Genomic DNA, 27,497 nt, shown 5'->3' with positions numbered 1-27,497 from the left:
TTTTGTACATTGATAGAATTAAAGGCAGGCCACAAACCATATGGGTGATTGGGCCAAAGGGAAGATCCTGGTAATTTTACCAAAGTAAGAGGAACCATGGGACTTCTGAACTACAGCACAGCTTGCAGAAAAAAAAAAAAAACTGGTCTAGATCTGACAATTGCCAATGACAGAGAACCCAGCACAAACATGTTTTAAGTAGATAAAAAATCCATCATTTAAGTGAAATTGTCTAGATTCAGCTTCCATCATCAATAAACCTTCTCTTTGCAAGATGAACTCTGCTGCATTTCTGTGCTCCATACGGATACTTAGACTGTGATCCAACCACTCATTTCATTCAACCCTGTAGACAGAAATGCCTGATTTTTTTTTTTTTCACTCATTTTTCTGTCTTCTCTTCCATTTTCATTTTGTGAAACTTTTTGCATTAGTCAGCTTTCTTCTTGGATTGCACTCACCAATGCTGAGCTGGATATTCAGGAGCAGTTGTCACAATGCCAAATACAGCAAGTTTTCTGGACACTGTGTGCCCACTGGACTTTTGACTTCTTAAGTGTTCTCAGGTCTCATGATGCCATAACATGAACTGTTATTATCACCTGCAGCAACTATCACTTGTTAGCTGGGCACAGGTGCTCAAGTTGTTATTTTTTTCTGTCAAGGTCACCCCACCAGCTAAGCCCACTGGTGACCGTCAAATCCCCAGGAGCTTATGCAACGTCTCCCTGAATATCTCCTATAGAAAGCAAGCTGGAATGAATGCTTGACTTTGAATAATGGTAGCGGATAGTCAGCATAGTCTTTGCACAGGACTCTTAAAGAAATTACTCTTTATTTTGTTGTTAGAGGGAATATACATATCAAAACAAATATTTCCCCTTTTTACCTTCATTTATATTTTCCAGCTCAGTGAAATGCTGCCTGTTCAAATCCAGAAGAAAAATAGAAACCAAGTCACAGTTGGAGGTAGTGAAACAGCTTTTACAGACAGAGGAGAAGCATGGATTGTCACAAGTGGATGCCCCATCCCTGGACGTGTTCAAGACCAGGTAGGATGGGTCTTTGAGCACTTGGTCTTGTGGTAGGTGTCCCTGCCCATGGCAGGGGGTTGGAACTAGATGATCTTTAAGGTCCTTTCCAACCCAAACCATTCTGTGATTCTGTGATACACCTTATGAATATCTGACTCAGCCTTAAGTTCCTTCAAGCAAAGAAGGGAAACATGGTCTAGATGAAACTTCTGTGAAGTGTTTGGAAACTTTTATTCACAAAGTCATTATCAGCTGTTCCCTGCCAACAAAGAAGGAGGTATTGACTGCTGCTCTCAGTCGGTGTGCCCAGCAACTGACACTCTAATCAGTTTGTTAATTGGGCAGAGACACAATTTTCACTTTGCAGGTGATATCAAGCTTGGAGGGACTGCAAGTGAACTGGCTTAGGCTTCAGAGCAGCCTTGACAAATGTGTGAAAACCATCTGACCTTTCCCTTCTCTGCCAGCTCAGTTCAACAGAGGCAGACACAAGTCATACATCTGACTGGGAACAAACGCAGGAATGGAGATGACTGATTAGGCAGCAACTGTGCAGAAAGCAATCTGAGTGTCACAGCAGATGAGAAGAGAACATGAATCAGCATTGTGCAAAAAAGGTAAACATCATACTGCGACATATAAATAGCAGCCTTAAAAATAGGACAGTTAGAATAGTCTCCCTGTTCCACTTGGCACTTTGGAGTACTCGGCTGGCATAAAGTAGCTTCTGACTTTGTTATTTGAAAACTAACAAACAAAACAAAACAAAAACACAAAACACAAAACAATCAAACAACCAAAAAAAAAAACCACAAACACAATGGAAAGAGTAAACTGAAAGGATAACACAAAATTAATTGAATTAAACTGATTCAAAGGAGTTCAAACTATTAGCTCTTGGTGCATGTCCTTATGGTAAGGGTAGTGAGCACTGGTAAGCAGCATTGGCAAGGAGGTAGTGGAAATTCCATTACTAGATGCTTTTAAAAATAGGTTAGACAAACTGATGTTAGGAATCTAGCTCGTAGAAAAGGTGATCTAACCTTTCAGCAAGAGGATGGACTTCAGGAAGTGCACACGCCCTCAAAACCCTTCCCAGCTCTACCTTTCTATGATTTGCACTGGATAAATAACGTGATACTGAGAACTGAGGGCATGTTTCTGGGAAACAATGGCCAAAGATCTGGGTTATTGAAGGGAGAACAGGACAATGTCAGCATCTCTGCACTGGCCAGAAGATGGTAAGAAATGAGGAGAATATGAAAATGACTGCATAGCCATGACCTTTGTGGACCCATCTTCTTTTAAATAAGAAAATTCATAATATAGCAGCTTGAAAATAAATTGCGTTAAATATGTCATCTTTTCTTCACCACTTCTCTAGTGCTGTTAAAGATAGATTTATGCTGATATCAAGTTATTTTCCTCTGGGGCTTTAACCTAAAAAACTTTAGAAGAACTCATACAACAGGATTCAACAACAGATTGGTAAGGCAAAAAGTGAGCAACTTAAATGGAACTTGAATTTTATAGTATGCAGAGAACAATCTAACTCTTCTAATCTCAGTGTTTTCATATAGAAATACATTTTTGTTTAAGGCCAGCAAGAAAATCACGAGATCTCTTTATCCAGCTTTATCCAGAGAAAGCAAAACGAATTTGACAGCTGGCCTTAAACACTTTCTCCTTGATGATTCAAAGAAAATGGAATCCATCTAAAGCTGTTGATTATTTCTTCAAATACATATGGAAAGCAGTATCTTGAAAATCTACCCCTTACAAGTATAATAAATGAATGCATTGGGGGAGGGTTTTCTTTGACAAGGCTTTCAAAGAGCTCTTTTCAAGGGTTATAACACCTATTTGTATTACAGAATGACTTTGTCTCTACAGTTCATGAAATGTAAGAGACAGACTTTACAGATTCTCATAAAGGTGATATGCACTATGTAGAAAGAGTCTAGCTTTTGAGGAATAACCATGGATCCAAGCTAAAGAGTCTTTTCTTTTCATACGGCCCAAACAACTACCAGAAGCAAGAGGTTAGTCAACAGTGCAGATGAAATATCTTCACAGTTTACTAGAATTTAGAAAGAATGGCAAGAGCCATGGCTTATAAGGCATATTTCTAGAAAGTCTCAGTTTTATTTATTTTTATTATTTTAACAAATAATTCAAACTTTTTTTCCCAACATATTTTGGGCTATTTAATCAATATCTCTCTCTAGGGCTAGTACAGAACTTTTATTTTTTTTTTATTTTTTTATCTTTTTGTCATAGCTATCAATAGTTTGGGTTGTAGAGTAATCAAGTTAAAAATTTAAGGATTCCTCTAAATTCTTAGAACAGTACCAAAATTTTCCACATAGTTAAATAGACCCAAACTGAGCTCTTTATCATAACTGAACTAGAATCTGTCCTTGCTTTAAAAATATCATAATAGATTTGGTGAAATATAATGTGTTTCTGTGTTTATATGTACCTTCATGAAAGAAGACAGTAATAGGAATTTTATTGCACATCCACATGTGCACATTCAGTATGCTATAAAATATCTGATTACATCTTATTAAAGGAGAACACTACAATTAAAAAACCCTCTTTCACTCCTTTTGAAACCTGCACGTTTTCATTAAAATGAATGCAGTAGAAATGTACAATTTGCAGGAACTAATTTATCTTCCTATTTTATTTCTTGCAAAATCATAAGAGGCTTTTAAAAGTAATTTCCTCCACAGAAAATAGGAAATACAATACAGTAACTTTTACTGCATCTGGAGAATATAGTTTCCCCGACTGTGCCATTCAGTGGTAGTTACATGATTCTTTTAGACATGCTGACATTAAAAAAAAAAACAACAAACAACCAACCAACCAAACAAACACAAAACAAAGCAAAACAAGATAATTTTGGAAGGATGAGAAATTTTAGGAATATATTTCTCAGGATGTCCACATTGAAGACAAAAAAACAAAACAACAACCAAACAACCAACCAAACAACAACAACAAAACAAACAAACAAACAAACAAAAAACACACAATCTTTTTTGAGCCATCTTTTCTAATATCATGCAAGTAAAACTCGTTAAGAAAGGAAAGAAGCAAGTTGACTATGTTTGTACAAGGTAAGGAACGCCGTGCATGAAAATGATATCATACATAAGGTCAGCTCTTCCCAGTCAGTGAAATTGAACTCTTTCAGAGTATAAAGTGCAAAGAAGCTATATGGTATTCATATGTCCTCTAAGTAAAAGAAATCTTACTGTCCTTCAAAAATGGGGACTTCATCTGGGGACTAATCACTGATGATTAGAAATGAATGTGATAGCCACATTCAGATAATTAAAACAGTTCATATACGCTTACAGTACTGTTGAAGTTATTGTTCAGTAGAGGATCAGAAGTATCTTAGAGGAAGCTGCTGCTTGACGTATTCGTCTCATAGATGCATCCACTCCTCAGCACTTCTCTGTGCCAGAGAAGAGCAGGCTCCTACGCCATTACACACACCACAACATTGTGGGCCACCTATACAGGACCAGCAGGAGAGTTGATTGAGAAGTTTGGTTTCATTTGACACTGGACATGAAACCCCCCATGCTCCCGTCCTGATAGCTAAAAGACAACTGGCTTCATCTAACATCATCTCCTGCCACTCTTTCTCATTGCAATTACTTGGTGAGTTTACATTGGTGATGCAGACCCTGGGGTGAAGTGCATTCCTGGGCTAAAGGTCAGGACAAGACTTGTGTATCACTTAACTTCTTCCTGTCAACAAGATATAAGTGAGAATTGAAGAATTCATAGTCTGTGTTTACCTAGATGGAGGGGAGCATTTATTTGGTCAGAACTCAGAATTTAGAAAGAAGATACACCAATTAAAAAATAATCAAAAGAAACGATGTTTTGTTGATGAAAAGTGATGGTAAAAAATAGAAAAGGAGGCTCTGAGAGACTCAGTATTAGGAATAAAAATAAATTTACAAGAGGCTATATAATGGTTAATGAATATTATAAACATGCTACATGGCAACAGCAAATCAGCATATTGTATTTTGAAATACAGAAAACAATGTTTTCAAAGCAACCTATTGGACCCCATAGTAACTGATAGTAACTGACTGACTCTAAAGTCATAATTTGTAATCTATTTAAAGTAATTTGTAATTGGATTTTTAATATAAAATATGACAAAAAAAAGGTTAATAGCATTATCTCTGATTATTTTGGGTACAAAATATATAGTATATCTGAGAACAAATTTCATGTATAAAAAAAGAAAGGTGGATAGGAAATATTTTTAAAGTGTTTTTGTTTTGCCCCAGAATGAACCCTGGACCTTCTATCTCAGTCAGGTAGAAACCAAGCAGACGAAAAGAATTATAATCATTGCAGTAAGGAAGGGCTTTCTGTTAGCATCAGTACGAAGACACAGTGTGAAGGTCTGGTGTTCCTAAAATACAGGGTGCAAAAATCACATCTGTCAAGATAGTTGCTGATGAGGAACAAAGCAGAGACTTAACAAATGCAATTTATACCCAGTACAAGTACAAAAGACACTTCTACAGAACTTTTACAGAATGGGTGACCCTTCTGCAGGTATGAGGCTCTCTCTCTCTCTTTTTTTTTTTTTTAATAAACTTTCCATGACAAATTTCAGATTTAATTTCTGACTGGCGATATATATATTTCCAGGGGGTGGTTGTACTGCAAAAGGATATATGCTAATTCCAAGAGTGTGATTTACAGCTTGTCATATTCTTTGCCTTAGGCACATTGATACTTAGATTTCGCTATCTACTCTTGCGTCTGGTCATAAGAGATAACATAGTTGTTAAGCAAGTCACATTTGTCTTGCTACAATATGTTCTTTTATTGCAATGGCATGCTTATTTAGCGATATTGAGTACCTGGAGAAAATCTGAAATGGCTACACTCCTGTCAAGAAACAGAATACGTGGAGGCAAATGCCTCAAATTTTTACAGTTCACATGGCATCATCTGTGTTTCTCTAGTGTCTGTGTTTTCACGGTCAGTCGCTCCCTTGGAAAGATGAAAACCTTTCTCTTCTTTGAGTATCTTCTCCCTTCACAGCCCTTAATATCCTTGTGTTCTGAGGGTGTCTGCTGCCAAGTGATTTTTCCATCTATCCTGTGGCTGTTTGAAGCCACAAGATGCAGTCTGCCGTCAAATAGGACAAGGCAGATCAGTGTTTGGATTGTCTCTGCCATATTCTGACCAGAGACATGAGTTTTGGTCTCTTTTTGCTGGTGGTCTTGTCACATCTCTGTTGGCAACACCACTGCATCTGTGAGTCATGACCATTGGGCTGCAGAGCAAGCATCTTGTCTGTGGATGAAAAACAACTCATCCCAGCACACTTGGATGAAAGAAGTACTTTCCTGGCAGGTAGAAAACAAGTCTTCAAGTCTCCAGGCAAAATTATGCACTTGCAGAAATTTCAGCTCTCATTTTCTATAGCCAGATAAGTGAGTCAAGCCAGAAGGGTGTTATGACTTAGACTTCCCTAGATTTTTGATTTTTTTGGTAAGAAAATTCCATCTGTATCAAAGCTGATATGTACACTTCCATTAAAAAAAAAAATAATAAAAAAAAGCTGTGGCTTTGATAAGGATGCATTTTCTGACCCAAAATACTTTCTGTTGGAACATTCCCAAAATTCCCAACCTATCCTAAAAAATACCTTTTGGATTACGTGCTCACTAAGATAAAATCATCCAATTAACAGTTTGGGATTTAATATAAATTTATCAGCAAGATAGATAGTTTCAAAAAATTTTCAGCAGTCTTTTAAAGAAACTTGTGCCTCATTTATCCAAACTTGTTTTTAAAGTAACCTTCTGAACTTGAATATTTAATGAGATCCTTTCTGTAGGGTCATTAGGGTCTTGAACATTGGAAAAAAACCTCTGTTAGAAGCTTCTGATAACCACCATAGCAATTTATATTATTGTGGTGCCTTTAATCGCTTTTAAAAGCTTGACATTTGAACACTAGATGATAACTTCACTTTCCCTTTTTCCTCTTGTCCTGGTTCCAGTTAGGACAGAGTTAATTTTCCCTCCTAGTAGCTGGTAGGGTGCTATGTTTTGGATTAGGATGAGAAGAGCGCTGATAACATGCTGATGTTTTAATTGTTGCAGAGCAGTGTTTACACCAGGCCAAGGACTTTTCAGCTTCTCGCTCTGTCCTGCCAGCGAGCAGGCTGGGGGTGCAGCAGGAGCTGGGAGGGGACAGACCCAGGACAGCTGACCCAAACTGGCCAAAGGGGTATTCCATACCATCTGACCTCATGCTAAACAATATATAGGGGTGGCTGGCCGGGGTGGGGGGCCGGCTGCTCGGGGATAGGCTGGGCATCGGTCAGCGGGTGGTGAGCAATTGCATTGCGCATCACTTGTTTTCTTACACATTATTATTATTAATACTATTATCATTATCACTATTATTATTATTATTGTTATTATTATATTCCTGTCTTAATAAACTGTCTTTATCTCAACTCACCGGCTTCACTTTCCCGTTTCTCTCCCCCATCCCAGAGAGGGAGGGGGGAGGGTGAGCGAACGGCTGTGTGGTGTTTAGCTGCCAGCCGGGTTAAACCACAACACCTCTATAGCACCAAGAAAAGCTTTCAGTCTAGGTTATAGATTTAGAAATTTAGGGAAAAAATGAAATATTATGAATATTAATGATATTAATAAGTATGGCAGACTACTGTCAAGTTGTTTGGGCTTAAAAACAAGCAACTTGTCTGGGAGAATTTGTAGGTAAACTGCAAATCTGAGCATGGGAGGATAAAAGCACTGCTCTGCTCTACAATGGTAGTCTCAAGTTGTCACCACTTATCACCAGTGTTTAGAAATATGTCATGAATGTATGTATACACTGAATTTCTTCCATATCTTGTTGATGATCATGTAGCTTGCTCAGAAGTGAGAGGATTAGTAATGTTTGTAAACTTGTCTGAGACAGTAACTGTAGGGGATCCTATACTGTTCCTTTAGGCCACGTCTATAATGTACATTGATAGGTATAACCTTTTTTTCCCCCTTCTCTTAACATGTTTAGATAATATCTCTAATTTATGCTCCTGAGCCCACTACCAAACATTTTTACCACACTGTCCACGTGCAGTTGCCCAGCTGGCCTCACAAGACCTTTTCCTCCACTTCCTTCCCTCACAGCTCCAGGAACCTTGAATTTCCTTGGCCTCATGTGGACAAGTCCTCTGTGAAGGGTCTTTGCCAGTCCTCCTGTCAAAAAGCACCTGGATGAAATGCCGACCCTTGATATTTTGGATCCTGAGAAAGAAGGATTTGGGCAGTTCAGTCACCGTGTGCAGGTTATCATCACACAAACTGTGACAGAGGGGAGCAGAGGAGGAAAGGTGTTCACACCAGAACAGTAACTGTGATAGGCCTGTGTGTGCCCGAAGGAGGTAGCTTTATGTGCAGGGAAATAAAACAGCAAGTTAAAAGCTGGAAAGAAAATTTGTAAGGACTTGCATAGATGTTTATACCTGTTTTCAGAGATATGCACAGCATTTTGAGCATTGTAGGAGCTGGTGGAGGAAGACTTTATGAAACACCAGTCAGGAAGGCTAGGTGAATTACAGAGAGGGTTCACCGGCTATTGGTGCATGTGTAGATCAAAGAAATAGTACCAGTGTCAAACCGAAAGAGCTAATTGTACTTTTGGCTGCATCTATGCTGCTGAATAAAAGAGAAGAGAATAAAAGAGACTGATTCCTGGGCTTTGGGCTAAGTAGCACCACGTGGGCCAGGTGCACAGTGGTTATGGCTGCTGCCCTTCATAGCAGATTTGTCTTGCAGAGAGTTGTCCAAAAGCAGAGCCAGAGAATGGCAATTAAACAGGGGAGGGATCAGGAGATGAGTGCTCAAGCTCACCGCAGCTCTCTTTTATTTACCATTACAGCTGACTGCTAGGTGATTTTAGGACAGTGTGGCTCTGGCAGGGTTATCCTTGTTGCATTCCCTGTAAGGCTGATGGATTCCTTTTTTCAAACAATGGTCCTGTGGGTGACCAAAGCATTTCCCAGTTCCAAATATGAACAGAAACTCTGAAATCCTTTGCAAAAATTTTTGATTTTTTTTTTTCAGTCTTACTGAATTCTCTCTTTTAACGAGAGCGTAAATCACATTTATTGTAACTTTTATTTTCCTTCCCCCCAAGCTGCAGATCAGCCTGCACCTGCTACCATCCAGAGACCTTCTAACGGATGCAAGCTCCAGTTTAAGGAGCATAAACTTGTTTCTGTTGGTGAAGATTATTCCTGTTTTGGAAAGGGCACAAGCTAAGCCACAAATACGTAGTTTTATATGTATACCCATAGTAGAGTTTTTACCAATATTACTGTCCCATAGTGTGTTAAACAGGCCGTTGGAGTTGGACTTGATGATCCTTGTGGGTCCCTTCCAACTCAGGATATTCTAGGCTTTACTAAAGGGTTTCACCCTTTTACCCAGCTTTATTGTATCATGATGTAGGTAAGCTGACAAAAGACTCCTTCCAGGTTGCATAAACACTTTACACTGTAAAAGTCCTTGCTATCTTTTCTTTAAGGAATGGGCACCTGCCCATAGGTATTTAGCTGAGGTTTATTATTTAGAGAGGTTACTCTATACCATTCATATTCAGTACTGTTCATAATGGGCCTGATAAAACAGTGACCAAAGTAAGTATGGGGAGTGGAAAGAGAACAAAACAGAAATCCTCTGCATAAACTATAGCAATAAAGAAAAAATATGTGAGATGCTGCTGTGGGGTGTATATTTCTCTCGTGAGATAAGTGGAAGAAGTGTTTGTGTTGAATACAGTACGGCCTAGGACTTATGTGAGGAGGGGGAGAAGGGCAGATGCAGCTAAGCAGTGATGTGTGTGAACTGGGGTACCTGATTTGTTTGGGTCACTGTAAAAGAGGAGTTAGAACTGGAAGCATTTCATGTTAGCCCAGGGGAGGCCTACAAAGAGTGGTGTCGACACCTTGTTTCAGGCAAACACGCAACGCCTCGCTGGATAGGTCGAGTGTGTAAGGGCACGCTTGTAGGGCACACTACCGCTTGTAGGCAGTAAACCAGGCGGACTGTTTGCCACCAAGCCAAGGCTGTCATCATTTTCAAGAGACAAGAACAATGCTGCAACCTCTGGAGTCTGCATTCACTGACCTTTCAGTCTTACAGCACTGTCTGCACAGTCAGCTGCGAGACTATCCTGGAGGATGCCCTTAGTTTCAGGAAGCACTCTTTCACTGCTGCACAAAATTTGGCTTTTTTTTTTTTTTTTCCAGATACCTGCCATACTGTGAAAAATCACCACTTTCCTGTGTTCATTTATGATCCTTTATGAAGTGCTGCTGGCCTGCTGGAGTAATAGTAACAAACATGTTAAGGTAAGTCTCACACACTGCAGGCATTGATACTCTGTCCTTACAGCATATCTACTGCAAGGGATTGTCCAGAAAAGCCATTGTATACAGAAAGGAGAGTCTTGAGATGTGATGAAATAAAAGTATGAAAAATAAATAGAAGTATTAGTAAATTGTCTTCCACAAAATTTTCAACTTTTTAACTCAAAAGTAGATTTGAACTGAAGACAGAATAAAGGTAAATGAACATAGATCCATTCCTTTCAATAAACCTATGTTTATCACCTGAAAATCAGGCCTACATGAATTTAAATGCTAAGTTAATAACAAAAAAAATGACAAAATGAACTTTTCTTGGTATCTGATGATGCTACAGAGTCAAGGCAGAGAAGTGCCATACCAACCTTTGCGACCATAAATTGCCTCAGTGAACACCTGCTCTGACAGTGTGACCCAAAATCACATTGTGCTCACTCAATAGATAACTAACAGAGAAATTGTTCAGGTACATATTGTTTCTTCCTCACTTTGCCTGCAAGGAGCCCTTTCCCTGTTTCAGCCAAAAGAAGGAATTTCTTGATGATGCCTAATCCCAGTACATTTTTTATTATCTAATAGTTTTAAAACTCACTCACTGCTGTCTCCTGTGAAGCATGCTTCATAATGCCAGTTGTCTGCTTTTCTCTCTGTGGGTGGGACTGTCTCACTGTGGGTATATGAAAGAATTTTTGCTACAAAGGAAGTTTTTTGCAAATTTAAGAATTTAGGTTTAGATGAAGAATACGTTACCATGCTGGTAAGAGAGAACATTCTTGCAGCAATGAATGCAATCAAACTTAATTATGCAGACTCCAAAGCATTTTTTTCAAGCTGAATTTCTTCATGGGTTATGTTCTGGGTACATATAAAAGAGCATTGTAAATCAAAGGTTTATATTTGGAAAATGCTTACTTTAGATGCGTGTACCAAACTGTAGATGACTTTCCTACAAGCTTGACAATTTCAGAGAGTTACTCTGCTTATCTTTCTTACATGCAGCTCAAATATGCATATGTAAGAACTTAATCAATATCTCCTTCACATGAGATTTGGGACTTTTCTCACACTCCTTGAGCAGACATGTCAAACACTATTTTTCTTAGAATCCCAGAGATAGTAATGTTCTCTGAAGTTACCTGCTGGATGAATGGAACTAAAACATTGATGTGCCAACATGTTGCTTAATCACTGTGGCATTTGAGCTACTCCTACATTCAGCAACTGGTGTTTCAAGTGCTGCATAGCTCCTCCTTGCTTATTATATTGCTCATCCTTCTTTGATTTACAACAGATGTGACAGTGTAGGGGAAATTCAGAGTGGCTGGCAGAAATCTAATCACCGATCTTGAGAAAATTCAAAATAATCTCATAAACACTTAATGTCACAAAACTGAAGTCAGTGGTAGTGCATATGTCTTCCTGATTCACCCCTGCTGTTTTGGTCCAAGGAAGAAGTTGTCAGCCCATCAGTTAAAGAGGGCAATAAAGCTAAAACATTTAACAGTCTGGCTCCTTCTCAGAAAGAAGGATCCAAACACTTCCTAAATATAATTCTGTCTCTAATTTCACCCTAAGGAAGAGATGGGTGTCTTATTGCTCTTGTGATTTTGGATGTGGGTAAAACAAGACATATTAATCATGGTAGTAGATGTATGGTGTATAAATATGATAAAAAATCCATCATAGCACTAGTAGGGTGAGATTCAGTTTAAGATTTGGCACCTAAATATCTTCAAGAAGAACTGGATGAAACAGGACCCATGGAGGTCTGACCAGTGCAGACTGTGTAACTGAAGAGGTGAACAGCCAGTCAGGTCATGACTCCCATCCCTACACAGAGGCATTGGGTACCATTCTGAATGTGTGAGGGTATCCTGTTTAACTTCCAGCTGTCATTACAGAAAAACATAGGTGATCCACATTCAGCTACCCACAGAAAGGCAGAAGGTGCCATCGGACACACCACGGTACTACACAAGGATGATAGATATACCACAGGATCTACAGGAGACCTTTGCTGTTTCAGAGTATCAAGAGGAAGATAAGTGAGTTATCTACCCAGATGTTATGTGAAATGGAAATAGATGTCTCCATGTGGGCAGCTGAAATGAGCCCTCTATCCAATATCAGCAAATCCCATGCAGGTGTGCCAGTCACCATGGGCTGCTGGAGATGGAGCCATACATACACGTTTGGGCAGGTGAATCGCTCCCTCCATACTTTAGGGTGAGCTGACTCATTCTGTCAGCTGCATGTACTACATTGGTTAGATTTCCCTGAACTGTGATGGGCTTGATTTAGATAACCAGCCACAGGCATCTACTGAGATGCCCTGGGGCCCCTGAGACATAAACATGGAATTGCCAGGCAGGACACAAGCCCAGTATCTACTGAAGTGGGAGCTAGAGGTCTGCCTACGTTTAGGCTCTGGAATTCCTTTCTCAGCTCACATACAGAAATCCGTAAGTAGACGCCTACATTCCAGTACCTTAGTCCAAAGCTGAGTCCTTTGTTCACTAGTGTTGTTGATTGTGGAAGGCTACAAGCTAGATAATTGTTGCAGAGGTCTGACTCTCACTCTTGCATCTCTGGCTTTTTAAGGGATTCCTGACTTTTCAGCAAGCTGCATCTATAGGATCCAAGTCCTCTTTACACATATTCAATGAGTCCCGCATAGGTTACGTCAAGCCACCATATTCTACTCTCCCTCTCTTATGCACTATCTAGTTGGCTAATTATTTTTTCTGTAAGGTAAACATCCAAGCAAGCTTTAGTCATTACCAGCACCATGTGTTTTTATTAGGCAATTTATCTTTATATACCGTATCTGGACATTTTCTGGTCTGCAATCATCTTCCCTACATGACACATACCCTGTGTAGGCTTCTTAGTTCTTTGATAGACTACAGACATCCTACTTGTTAATCTAGTATCTGACCGCTATCAGACAGTCTCAAGCTTCTCATTATTTAGTTGCCCAGCTACAATCTTTACATTTCATAATTTTTAAGCATTCATAGAAGTGCTTTAGGCTTTCTGCTGTCTTACCTACAACCCACAGTAACAACCCACAGTAGTAACAACCCACTGATATTCCTCCCGTCTTTCCATTTGGCCATATCCATGCACTTGGATAGCTGTTGCTTTTAGAAACCTTCAGGCTGGTGACTGCCACTCTGCAATGTGACAGGTAGAAAGCTATTTCCTCAAGCAGTGTTCAAAAATGGCAGGAAAAGCACAGGAAAAAAAAAAAGAGAAGAGAAAAAAAACTTACTGTGGAAATTATTTGACTTTCAGTTTTTGAAGTGGTGCATTGATTCTTCTGGATAGCAGCTGTGAAGAAATGCTTAATGTGAAATATTTTGGCTACTGGGCATGCATCTATGCTTTCATGTCTCGGAGGTGAAATTCACTGCAGTCATTCTCAAAGTGTTTTTATTTATTTATTTATTTATTTATTTTTATTAGAAAGGTTTACTTTTCAAGAGTGTGCAGTTGCAATATCTTGGCCTAATCTGGTTCAAGTCTCCAACTGTATTTGAAGAGGTAGGTCCTGAAAAATCTTAGAATATGCACAGAAACTTAGAAGTTTCTGTGCATATTTAGCGTTTCAGAAATAAATGTCTTGACTTCCCAATAGTTCTGAGCCAATCTCAGGAACACAGGAGAAAAGCCCTGCTAGATTATCTGGGAATAGCTCTGAAGTACATTTATGTGAGTATGAAGCATGCAGTAAAAGACTAAATGGTTTCTCAGTTGACTATAAATCACATTTCAGTGCTACACACTTCAAACAGTACAGAGACTGAGTTTTTGCCGTTCAGTCAAAATTGATTTTGTATAATGCAATAGTTATGTTTATTAAAGAGCATCATATACCTGTAGCCCTGAAAAATGTTTATGTATTTGCAGACAATGTTATCTGTACATTTAATAAGACAGCAGCATAGTGCAATGTAGTTTAAACAACTAGTTTATAAAGTTTCAGCTCAGTTCAGTTTAAAATGTTGTAGCTCTTAACTACAGAAGAGTCATTTAGGCAGAAAATCTTAAGGAGAATTAACATACCACAGCAGTTCTTAAAATCATTACTGTTTCTTGGTGAACTGGTCTTTGCCAAACAGTAAAACAGACCAATATTGGCAAGAGCTGAAATGAAGAAATGAATATCTGAACTAAGGTGTCATTCAACTGCTTATTGAAGTATAGATTTAGCAAACACTAATTTATCCTGCTGTATGATTTTAGCAGGAGCAACTCTTATCCATTTACCTCTGAAAAGTGATCTAAAGATATGATAATAGAGGCAATTCTGCAGGATATTCTTCCCTGACTGAATTTAATGCATAAAAAATTCAACTTCCATGTACATAAAACTCAGCATTGCATTTTCATTTTTTAATAGTATAAAATAGCTTTTTATTTCTTCATTTAAGCCCCCATGGATCTTTCTTTTCATAGAAGATGTGGCATTTTGCCAGAGGTTTTAAAATAATAGGAATTTAAAGAGTGAAGGGAAATGCAGCTGTGCCTGAACTGAAGAGATAGGATGACTGCATAAGAAAAGTCACCATACATGTCTCTAGAGTGCTGTCAGCTCTAGACTGAGCCACAGGATTCAAGCTTTCCAGCTCTCCAGTGGAGACTGAATGAAATTGGTTTCCAAATGATAACAGTGTATCACAAATAGAAATTAAAATAGAAGTGAGAACAGTGAAATGATGTTTGTGCTCCTTTTTATGACATCAGAGACGATAAACTGGGATTTTCACAGGTGTGCACCTCTTAGGGTTGAGATCCAGTCTACTACATCCCATCCAAATTGTAAAATCTGTTTCACCTCTGTGAGTGATCCAGTCCCTCTGTTTTCCAGGACTTTCTACCTTAAAAATGCCTAAACCCATCAGGCAACACCTTATTTGGTCTGTAACTTCCCTGGATACCCCCCTTTACTTGTTCACACAGGCTCAGCAGGCTTTGGGGAACAGGCATACTTCTTTGCTGCCACCAGGGTTATGTTCCTACCTAAAACAGAGATGAGGCCTCTGGCTTACAAGCTGGATGGCTGGAGTTGGCAAGTTGGCTCTTTTCTGTCCTTTGGTGTTGTCATCCCTGCCACGTGCAAATAAAATAGGCGTTTGTAGGGTTGACTTGAAGTTACTTTTGGTCACCCTCCAAAGTAAGAGGGGACAAAGGATTTGGAATTGCACTTCTCATACAAGGGGATGTTCTGGATTTGCCCACTTCTTGGAGACACATTTACAAAGCTGAAGTGAAAACAATTGGTAGGTTTCTAATTTCCCATTCTCGCACAAGATCCTGCCACAGAATAAAGAAGAACAATTCAGAGTCCTTTATGGTTTAAAAAAGATTTGTCATACTGTATACAAGAGATGGCTAGAGTCCTCAGATTTCAGAAGGAGGCATTTCAGGTGCTTTATGACCCTTCCCTACTACAAGAAAAGTGGAGAGGAATGATTTGCTACTTTTTGCCATTACAGTAAGGGGAATCTTCCCAAGCATTCTTCAGCGCTGTGCTAGTTCATTACACCAACCAGGTTATTTTGGACCTGACAACACTATGTTTCTAATTTCACTACCGTCAGTTATTATCTGTCTTTAAAGTCATTCAGAATGTACAGTGAATGCATGTAGCTAGTGTGATCAAGAGAGAAAAAAGGAATAGCTACGGGAGGATGCATTTTTTTTCAAGAAAATTGGACTTGCAACTCTCTCTCTGAGAGAACTGAGGAAGAGCTTATTTGCCTGGTAGGCTGCGATGCCCTGGCAGTGATGAAGAAGGTAAATCTAGAACGCTATTACACAGCCTTCCACTGGGAACAACTATTCATCAGCAAGTGAAAGTAAAATTTGACGGCTTAGCAGTTTGCATTTAACAGACAGAGTAGGGAATTAGTATTGTTATGCAGTGATAGAAGCAATAGAGAAAATGCTCAAGTCTAATTCGGAGGGTAATTTTTTCTAAGCAGTGTCCCCAACCGATAGTGAGTTTTGTGCCTTGAGAAGAAGTGCTGAGGTTGTAAATCTATTACACAAGGCTATTGTCAACTGAATATATGGTTGTATATCTTTGGAAATACGCCTGTAAGCAGAGAAGGGGCATTAAAACAGAAGATGGCTGTGTTAGGCACTGAGACCTGCTGTTTTGCCACAGAGAGGAGCACAGATGCTACCAGTATAAGGCTGCTAGTTCTTCTGCAGAGGTTTTTACATGAGGAAGGGGTTTGCAGCACTGACACAATGCATGACGTGACTTCAGGGAAAGCTGTAAAATGAATTGAAAGCAGTAATAGAGTTCTTTTACCTAAAAAATGTCAGTATCCTCGAAGGTTCAGTCTCTTTGGGATAGAGAGAGCAATGCCCAGTCAGAACACTGTCGAGTCTGATTGTATGTCCTGACTGCACAATTGGCAAAGAAAATTTCTGCACACAGCCTGAATGAAAACTATATCGACACTTTAAGTACCCATTATGTATATTATCAAAAGTTGAACCTTCACTAATTAGCAATACAAAGAAGGCTGAAAGGTAACAAATCCCAATCTACCGATCTGGGGCAGAGTTGGCAGTATGCTTGCTCAGCAGCTCAGACACAACGGAGCCATGCTTTGAACTCAAGGAGCAGAAGGGGAGCCTGGGGTGTCTGCTAGTGTTTGGCTGACCTTTCTGCATGGTTAATATTGCACAGAGTTTGTCAAAGCAGAAGAAAATATATATATTTGCCCAGAGCAGTGGGTGACTGTGTTGTTCTAAAACATGAAAACAAGCTTTCTCTGTAAGAGAAAAAACAACAACATCCACACACACACAAACCAAGCAACTGGAGGCCACAGTGCACAATTTCTGACATTTATACTATTAAAAAAAAAAAAAAAAGGAAGAAGAAGAAGCTTTCATGTGACAGACATACAGATGAAGCGACAGCTTAGTGCCAGTAATTCATGGCCAGGTTTCATCCCTCAGATGTGGGTTGCTTACTTCAGAAGCACAGCCACTGCAGGCTGCCTGTATAGTTTCTGGGGAAGGCATCCACCTCCAGAAGCTGACTAAGATGCTGGCTAGGCTGACTCACACCAACACCTTGAAGCTGTTTCTTTGCTTTGAGCATAGAGAAACTCTGGAATAAACGAGCTCCTAATGAACGTGCTTCACTTACACGTCTAACTACAAATAAGATTGATCTGGATTTTAGTTAATTATTAGCAAATAAAAGAGAATGTATCAAGATATATCTTAAGATCCCTTGTGACACCAGATACTTACTGAAGTTGACTTTAAATGTCAGCAATGGACTTGGCATCACTAGTGCCTGGTTTTAGGCTACGATATTTCTGAGACATCCAATTTTTCAAAATACTCAGGCAGTGAGCTCCAGCAAAGGCATTACACTTCCACTGACATGGGGTGAGTAGCTGAACAGGAGCCTGGCTCTTCACCTTTTGCAAAGGAGCACAGCAATGCCACTGTGCAGCTAACAATGAATCTCCAGGTTCTGCAAGCACTATGTGATGCTGACAACTTTCTGTTGCTGCAGTTGGAGCTCAAGTTATCTTTTATTTAGGCTGTAATCAAACTTCAGTAGCTTGTCAGGCTATAGCAGACTCGTAGGAGTCGATGACCAGCCTGACACTCACCTGCTCCCACACCACCTACAGGAGGAACCCTTTAGGGAAGGGATGTTGGTGGTCTCCTGGGCTGTCCAGAGCTTCATCCAATGTGGGAAAAAAATTGGTCGACATCAATGGAAGACTAACTACAACCCTGCACTCTACATCCTTTGCCTCTTCCTTAAAAACACTACAAAACAATACGTGAAACCAAATTAAATTGGTGTGAAAAAGGTGGAGGTTGGAAGTTCTGGAAAAAAAAAAAAAAAAGACAGACTCTGCCTGGGCCTGAGAGGTATGAGAGCCCATCCTACATACTAGAGGAAATCTTCAGCAGCTCAGAATAGGTATTTAAATCCATCAGCTTCATTATTAGTGATTACCTGTAATTTTACCTGGAGGGCGTTTATTTTCTAAAAATAAAATGAAATTATCTCAGTGCCTTCACTCCTTAGTTAAACAATAACTTTATCTCCTGGGAACATCTCTCTGTCCTTAGCAGCCTGTCTAGGAGGTGTTTTAGTCTTAGATGCCCCAGATCATGTTAGAGTTCACACAACTGAACACCGAGCTTCTGCAATGTGTTAAGCCACTTCTTGGCCAAGTTTTCTTGTCTGAAGGAGATGACAACAGCAGCCCGAGACCTTTAGAAAGATTTCTGTGCATCATGCCCACACAGGTAGCTAAGAAGTGTAACCAAATAATCAGACTGAAAAGCACGGCTTGATTTGTTTCCTCTGCATACAGACCTGTGAGGTTTTTCTAATTTTCACTTGTTTTGCATTGGGTGAAGAGCCCAGTTCACCACCATCCAGCCCCAGAACGGAACAGCTGCTGTAACTCTGACCCATGGGTTACAGGGAAGTGTCGGTGTACGAGGTCCTCGCCCACCGAGTCTCTAATTATTATTACACGAACAATCACAGCAGCGGCGTCTCTCGATGCGATACCACGACGAAAATACTGCGTGAAGGATTTAAAAACAAAAGGCAGAAAAGCGGCAAAACCCAACACTGCCCCTTCATTCCCTCACGCGAGGCGCTCCCCCCCCTCCGGCCCCGGGGACCCCGGGGCTCCCCCGACGGCTCCTCGGGGCTCCTCAGGGGCAGGGGGCGAGCCGAGCAGCGGCGAAGGGACCCTCGGAAGCCGCGGGCAGCCGGGCACCACCCCGAGGGATGCCAGGGGCGACCCCCGAAGCCGCTCCTACCCGCCCGCCCGCCCCGTCTCACCCCGGATCCCGCCCCCGGAGGCAGCCCTCTCTCTTCCCCGAGGGAGCCGGCTCCGCTCCCCTCGCCGGGCGGGCAGGATGCAGACGGCAGCTCCGAGGTAATTATTAATAGCCGTGCCCACCGGCACGGGGGGCGGGAAGGGGAGAGGTGAGGATAAAAGGGGGCGGCGGGGGGCCGGCAGGAGGGAGCCGCCGTCGCGGAGCCCCGCCGGCAGCATGGCCCCGCTGCTGCTGCTGCTGCTGCTGGTGCTGCTGCTCGGGCGGCCGCTGCTCGGGGCACCGGGGCAGGGATCGGGCACCTGGGCCCGCTTCGCCCGCCTGCCCTACCCGCAGGACCAGCTCTTCCTCCACGACACCTTCCCCGACGGCTTCCTCTGGGGTGTAGGCAGCGCTGCCTACCAGACGGAGGGCGGCTGGCGGCAGGAGGGCAAAGGGGCTTCGGTCTGGGACACCTTCACCCACCGCCCCGCCACGCCACCCGGTGCTGGCTTCATGGGTCCGACGGGTGGCGACGTGGCCAGCGACAGCTACAACAATCTCTTCCGCGACGCCGAGGGGCTGCGGCGTCTGGGGGTCTCCCACTACCGCTTCTCGCTGGCCTGGGCCCGGCTGCTGCCCAACGGCACGGCGCCCCTCAACCCTGCCGGGTTGGCCCACTACGACCGGCTGCTGGGCCGCCTGCGGGCGCTAGGCATGGAGCCCGTCGTCACCTTGTACCACTGGGACCTGCCGCAGCACCTGCAGGACACCTTTGGTGGCTGGGCCAGCCCTGTCCTACCCGAGCTCTTCCGCGACTATGCCGAGCTCTGCTTTCGGCATTTCGGAGGGCAGGTGCGCTACTGGTTGACCATGGACAACCCCTACGTGGTGGCCTGGCACGGCTACGGCACAGGGCGGCTGCCGCCGGGCGTGCGGGGAGGCCCGCGCCTTGGCTACCGGGCAGCGCATCACCTGCTGCAGGTAAATGGTGGGTGGGCAGCGGGAAGGTGCGGGGCCTTCACCTCCCGGCCCTGGTGGCTCTTCGGCCCATGGGTTACGTCAAAGGGAAGGGTGCCCTCAGCCCACCCTCTTGCGTGGACCCATTGACCGGTCTGCTGCTGGCATGGAAGCCAAATTGGCGTGGAACAAGGGTTGGGGCTGAACGTGCCTCCAGCTCCCTGATGGCAGGTGGGCAGCCAACTTGGGTTGGCCAACTGGAGGCACAAACTTTGTGTTTGTAGTTGTTTTAAGTAAATGTCAACGCACCGAGTCAAAACGTTCTCTGTATGCAACAGAAATGTTTAATTCTACCCTCCAATGTTTGCAAAAGTGTGCCATTTCAGTGACAGCTTACAGTTACCGTGGAAGTACTTAACACAGATATTGAAGGAATTCAAGAGTTTGATTAAAAAAAAAATATCTCTGAGTTAATGGAGATGGCAGAGTTGGCTGAAATGTCATATCGAAAGATGTTCTTAACAAAGTATGGGCTTTTCTGACAGCGTGAGCAGTTTTTAGGAAAAAAAGACCCTCTGTTCCTCAGCTATTCTAGTAAGTGGCATCAGTAATTTGCTATAAATAATTTTTATGCAGCGTATCTATATATGCTATAATTGTAAAGTGTGCTAGAAGCACTTGTGGATTTTCAGGGAGGATTAAGCAAAAGTGTGTACAATTTTTTTCACCAACAGGCTAAAGGATTCAGTCTGTCCAGATGTAATGGTATGGCCACTAAGGCATGATCTATTGTACCTTGATCCACATTCACAAACTCTGCTAATGTCGTGCTCGGTGTATGCTTATCATCAGCAGGTGTGTCATAGAGTCTCATAAAAGATGAGAACATTGAGAAAACATCCAAGACATCTTACCCAACTTTTTGCTGCTTTCCTGCATTACCTTTGCATTGTTTAGTGTTACAAGTATTTCAAGGCAAAATACAGGTGGGGAAGATGTGGGCAAGGTATCAGAAGGCACTGAAATTCCTGGTCCCATAACTTTTAAACCCTTCAGCAGCCCTCAGGGTGCACTTGGCCAAGTTCAGTGCTGTGATTATACAGTTCACTCAACTAAGCAAGTAAATGAGTAAAGCTATTCATAAATTTCAGCATTTGCAGGAAAGGTCCCAAATTTTGCTGCAAGGCTTTATCATCTAACGCTGTTCTGCTTTTCATAGAGTCATTGAATAGCTTTCAGTGAGTTATTCGCTATTTCACTAACTTTTCATAGTTATTCTGAAGGCACTGGGACTGCATATAGGGTGAGGGCTGTCAGCCTGGGGTGCAGAACCTCAGGAGCAGAAGCGTTGTTTCTCTCTTCATACAGAGGACACACAACAGAAATCATTAGAGCTGCAAACACTAGCACTCGGGTTGTCAAAATGAAGAGTACCTTGGAATCATTACTTCAACTCCAAGGATGGCAGGTTTACTGAGATGGAGTTTACATGTTGTCTGTCACTTTATTTTTTCTTTTTTTCTGAAGTGCCTCCTTTGCCATGGAAAATGGGCAGTTAATGAGGCAGTTCATATTCTGTATGGTGCTCCACTCCACCCTTTGTTCAGTTTTTAGCTTCAGACTGGAATTAATACAGGGCTTTGAGAACAGACAAATAAAGATAAACACCCGTTTTGTCCTTGGCTTTTCCATAGTGCTGTCTGTCTTGAGTATTTATATCCCACATCACCACAGTATCTGAGTCTCTCATAATCTGTAGCATATGCTTGTTTTCATAAAAGCCCTCCAAAGAAGGGAAGTGCTTTTTCTATTTAACAAATTAGAAGCCAAGGCACAGGCTTGCCTAGGCACTGTGGAAAATATAATTAAATAAGGAAAGTTTACCAATACTTCTTGTAGCGATAGAACCTCAGCATTAGTTTTTCCCTCGTGACCTCATTCAGCTTGTTCACGATTAGTAAAAACTTCGTTTTATGCAACAGTGTAAGGCATCATTTTTTCCACATTTTGTGAACGAGGAACTGAAACACAGGTACGGTTAAGACCAAAAGTGTCCACTGCCTGTTAGTGCCCTTTTCCTGGCATGTGGTTTTTTTTTCCCATTGGTTACACTTTCAGTTCTTCTACAAGTCTGATCTCAAAATCTCAGATTGTTCACAGAGAAATCAAGGGATGTGGAGTTCATGGAGAACTCCCATCTGTGAATCTGGCTCCAGGTAGGAATCTTTAGCAGAGGCAGAGATAGAGCCTTAAGGACAGGAAAGTTAGCACCTTTAGCACTGCGATCCTCCTTTTTTTTCTTTTTTTCTTTTTCTTATGTTTCCGTAGTTTATTCATATAAAACCTTTCAACTTGTGCAAGCAATGAGGTAGGAAGCTACAGGGTATTGCTTCTTTGACTACACAGCCTGACATCCATAGAGAAAGCGTATGTAATCATGTAATGAAAGACAAAATTATACCACATATGGTAAAAGCGTTGAATTACATTTCCATGTGCAAATTAAATTCTCCTCTTACATAATTCTAGAGTGATTGACTTTACAACTTGAATAATGTTTTTTAATGGGTGTGGGGAAGTGCAAGTAATTTTGTAGTTGACTTGGGTCAGTTATTCTCAGGAACTCATGCAGCCTTCATTTGTATCAGGAAGCTGTACAGCTGTTGCACTACCTCTTAATAACATCATTTGGAGGATGTGCACAGCACCAGTGCTGCCAGGAGATACACTCCTCACAGCCCCGTCTATAAAGATGAGGTTTTATTACCCCCCCCCCAAAAAAAAAAAAAAACCAACACTTTTAGCTGCCCAAATTTTGGTGCTTATGTCTTACATTACCCGAAACATCCAGTCCCGAGCTTCCCCTAATCCTCTTTCCTTCTCCGTGGTGTTCTTGTCTCTTTTCTTCCCAGTGAAAATGAGCTTGCAGAATGTGTTTGTTTTTTAAAACGTGAAACCCATCCTCATAATTGTTTGGTTCTCAGTAAAGGAGCAGACTAACTCTTAATATGCTTGCTTTCTGGCATTTTTTTCCTTATTTACAATATGCAGAGTGTTTTAAATGTCTTGTTTCTGCATTTATTCCAACCGAAGACCCTCAGGAGTGGAAAGCTTAATAGCTAGTGAAAGCTGATGTCTACTAATTTATTTTACTGGATGCCAATTACGTTAAGAGACTAAATCATTTCCTTTAAATTCTTGAAAATTCAACAGATACGAATGTGGATTTTGGGCTCTGTCTTTTTGAATGAATTATTTATTATCTGAATAGATAATCAAATAAGTCTTTGATTCAATTCAGGTTGTTCAGTTGAGGGCTGGTGTAAACAGGGCAATGAAGTTTGATCTCATTAATGATGCTTAAATTTGGTTTGAATGGATTTCATCCTATTGCACTACATTTTTAATTACTCATTTTTCTGAACTTCCACAACTGAGTCATGTCAGACTCCAAATGGATAGAGTAAGAGACACTTTTTATAAAGACCAAATAGTAATAATGTAAAAACAGGAATAAAAAAATATTCAGTGGATGCATCCTTGGTTGGTTGTTGAGGGATGTTGATCAGTATAGGCTGAAAACTACACTCTTTTATAGTATTTCCACTGACACTTGAGTTGCTTTTGACATATCTAAGCCCTTCAAACCTGCTGAGAAACAGAGGAAGCCATGCTCATTTATTCACAAAACAAATTGGGTAGATCAAGTACAGTTCATAAAGCTTGGCATTCTCCTGATTCAACAGCCAGAAAATGTCATGCCAGCAATCTCATGTGTATGATGCATTTCTTGTTGAGAGGGGTCGTTCAATGTGATATATTCTGTTTTTTGCAAATGCATTTTTTTCATTACTGGTTCACAGTATATTGTCTGAATTGAACATACTTGGATTTACTCAATATAAACAGCATTTGCAGAAACAGAAGAACACTTTGTTTCCGCAAAGAAGTGAGTGGAACTGCTGCTTGGAAACCAGTCACGTAGCAACAGAGTACTGATTTCCTTTCCCTTCCAAAACAAAAGGTAAGTACTCTTTTGTTGACCTTCAGCGCTAAACCTAATAAAGTTTCAATAATTGCAGCATAGGAAAGCAGGCTTTTCTTGGTGCGTACTGTTTCTTTCAACATTCAGACAGCCATCAAAGTTTCACTCAGTGCAACCGGAATACTTTTGGATTTTCCTGGAAGTAACACAGATCATCATAGCTGTCAAACAACGTATATAATTTTTACAAAAAAGAAGGAAAAATTCAAAGCAACATTATTTTTATTTTTTTCCTGTTCTTGTTTTCTTAAGACTTTATTCGAAGAAGAAAAAACAAATTGGTTCTGTTTCCTGTTCTGAATCTGGTCTTTTTTTCAGTGGGGTAGTATATATTCACAAAGAATTTGCTGCAGTAGTGATTATGCTAATCACCGATCATTTGAATTAAGTAGTTTTCAAACACCAGAGATGACAAACACGTACAGTCAAACCATAAAGCAAATTCAAATCAGATGCTGCTCTTTTCTGTTCCAGTAGCTAGGATTGGTTATGCTATGTTCACAAATTATAACAGCTGTAAGTTGACATACCTTTCTGAAGCTTTAATCATCAAAAGAAAAAAATAAATTGAACTTCATTTTAAAATGTGGTAAACAGAGGAGTTTGATCTTTCACTGATACTCATTTTATTAAAATTAGTTCCAAAGATAGAATGAATAACTTTCCCCTTGCCATTTCTACCTGATTGCATACACATTTGCAGAAGAAATGTTGTTTTCAAATATTCTGCTGTAATAAAAAAGCATTTCGATATCTGTAAAGAGTATTTTGACCCTTAATTATAGAAATATCACGACTACTTGGAGAATAAGGTTTTGTCTTGGAAAAGTAGAGTGGGCTCCCTCAAGTGTACAGGTTCTATAACGTTAAAAGCTTTTTAGAGATTGTAGAAAGACTTATTAAAACTGAACAGGCAGGACCTAGAAATGCTATACAAGTTATTGAAATGGGATGGAAGCAGAATTCATGTGTTCTCTATGTGGAAGAGCACCAGGTTGAGCCCATAGGGATAAGTCCCATCTCAACTCCTTGTTGTTTATTTTGAGGATGAGGATTTGTTATGGGGGTCCCTGTTCCCATTTTGAGGATTTTAGTGCTTAGTAGTTGTGGCATTTATAACCAGGAATCTTTGTATTTGATTCTGTAGACAGCCCCAAATCTGTGTTTTCACATCTCATTTTAAGTGCCATGTGCCTGATTTGTAGTTGTTGACATAGCAGTTGCTGGAGGTACCTAGGTGATATTTCTGGTTCCTATCCAAGGTAATCTAGTATGCTTCCTTTCTAAATACCATGCTTTTCATTTAAGATCAAAGTTTTTATTTAACATGTTGGGCAGGGCTCTGTTTGGTGTCAGAAAGATAATGAGTACTGATTAACAGCAGTTTAATATAGATAAGGGCATTTAGATAGGCAAAAAAAAATCACAGCTTACAAAGTCTCATTGGATGCATGAGTGTAAAGCTGTCTGCTCCTTGATAATCTTTTATTTCCCACTAATAAGAGCCCATAAAATATGATACATTCTTGGTTCTCTCTCTTCAACTTTCAACTTTCAACTTTCCTGAATTAGAAGAGGTCCTCTATTTGTTACATTTTGGGGGGATCTGAAGTGAAGAGTGTGGAAGGTCTCCTTAGGGATAAGGAAATTTGGAGATGTTGTATTTTAAGTGTTTTTAAGCGACTAATATACATAGCCTTCTTAGACTGGGAGGAGCAGGAAAGAACAAACAGACACACGTAGGTACTCTGTAGTTTGCTTTGCTCCAGTTAGTGGAGCCTTGTGATTTACAGTTTGTAGTTGGCAGAGTTGGAGGGCTGTTTGCTAATCCTTGCAATTGAGCATGCGATTTGTGTGTTTGGTTGTTGCTGATGAATGGTTAAACTGCTGAACTTAATGTGAAGGTGCAGGGATGGTCCTGGCAAAGTTTTATAGAAACCAAGAAGTCAGCAATCAAAGGAACATTCTTGCAGAGACTTGTAAGTGAAAAACATCTATACAAGGAGATTCTCTTCTTCCTTTCCATGATGGTAAAAACAAAGAAGAGGAAATGATGGAGAAATGCTTCTGAAGAAGTAGGGGATGTGACCTCCATATACAATGATGACACAAGTTGTAGAAATTAGAGAATGTATGTTACCTATTTTAAATACTAAATAAAAACTTTTCATGTTTGAATATCTGCCTGCCAAAGCTCACATAAGACTGTCTCAGGTAAACTTGTGACTGCTGATTTTAGATTAAGTCTGTGAATATGAAACAGAAGAATAAAGTTGTAGAAAATATCTCTGGATGTTTTGGAAATTACTGAAATAAAGATTGGACAGATATCTGAGGGAGAAGGTGACCCATGGAATATGAGCATGAATATAAACATGAGAGAAAAGACTGGCTTCTGGAAGAGAAATAGATCTGATTTTCTGCACTGGAGAGAAAATATGCCAGCAGAAACAGAAGGTGGCTTGCCAAGAAGGAAGAGTAGTAACTGACTAAGCACAAGAGGAGAACGAAAGACATGCTGGCCATAGCCAGGGACTGGAGTTTTTGGAAAAAAATGGGATGAGTAGGAGACAAATGGTAACAAGGATATAGAAGGATATAGAAGAATTAGTGCTCACCAGTGCTCTCTATAAATACTCCTGGGCATAAATATTAACGAGAGGAAGAAAATTTAGAGTTAAAGGACAATATGCTCACACACAAAAAAGGATAAAAATTCAATATCCATAACATTAGATTGGCTATTGGAATACATTGATAGCCCTTAGAGGACTGAGTTTCTGGAATGGCCTTTCAGTGTTAGTGGTAGGAACAATATCTTTCTATAAGACAGAGAGATCCATTTGAGAAAAGACACTCGTGATGCATTTGGTGGTGGTGGAGATGGCAGGACTCCTAAACTTATATTCTTCCTCCTTGCTGGCAGATTGGAGGCAGAATGATGTATGGCATAATTTAAGCTCTGGAAATGTAATTCAATGGAAGAAAAATTGAAATATGATATATATTAGCAGTGAATGTAGTTTGTTTAGGGTAGTGGTGATAGCAACTTACTTCTGGCTTACTGTAACAGCTTAAACTCTGCTCTGAGAGCACAAAACACCATAAAAACCCTGGCCTTCTATACTAACTTTGTGGTATATCAGCCTGGAGATTTGGCAGGGAGGGTTCTTCT

The 27,497-nt window shown here is 40.7% G+C and overlaps 1 protein-coding gene across 2 annotated transcripts in view; it reads left to right on the top strand.

Moving 5' to 3' along the window:
- Window positions 1-18,375: 18,375 nt before the first annotated feature.
- KL (klotho) overlaps window positions 18,376-27,497 on the top strand; it is a 51,395-nt gene continuing 42,273 nt past the window's right edge. Inside the window, exon 1 of one of the 2 annotated variants that reach the window (XM_080579829.1) lies at window positions 18,376-19,439. In XM_080579829.1, the coding sequence (XP_080435955.1) occupies window positions 18,963-19,439 (477 nt within the window). In that variant the 5' untranslated portion in view covers window positions 18,376-18,962. The other variant, XM_080579828.1, reaches the window with a different exon arrangement.

The sequence above is a fragment of the Anser brachyrhynchus genome (genome assembly GCF_964034855.1).
Source record: "Anser brachyrhynchus genome assembly, chromosome: 1".
In the NCBI taxonomy this organism is placed as follows: domain Eukaryota; kingdom Metazoa; phylum Chordata; class Aves; order Anseriformes; family Anatidae; genus Anser; species Anser brachyrhynchus.
This window is presented reverse-complemented; position numbering and strand designations above follow the sequence as displayed.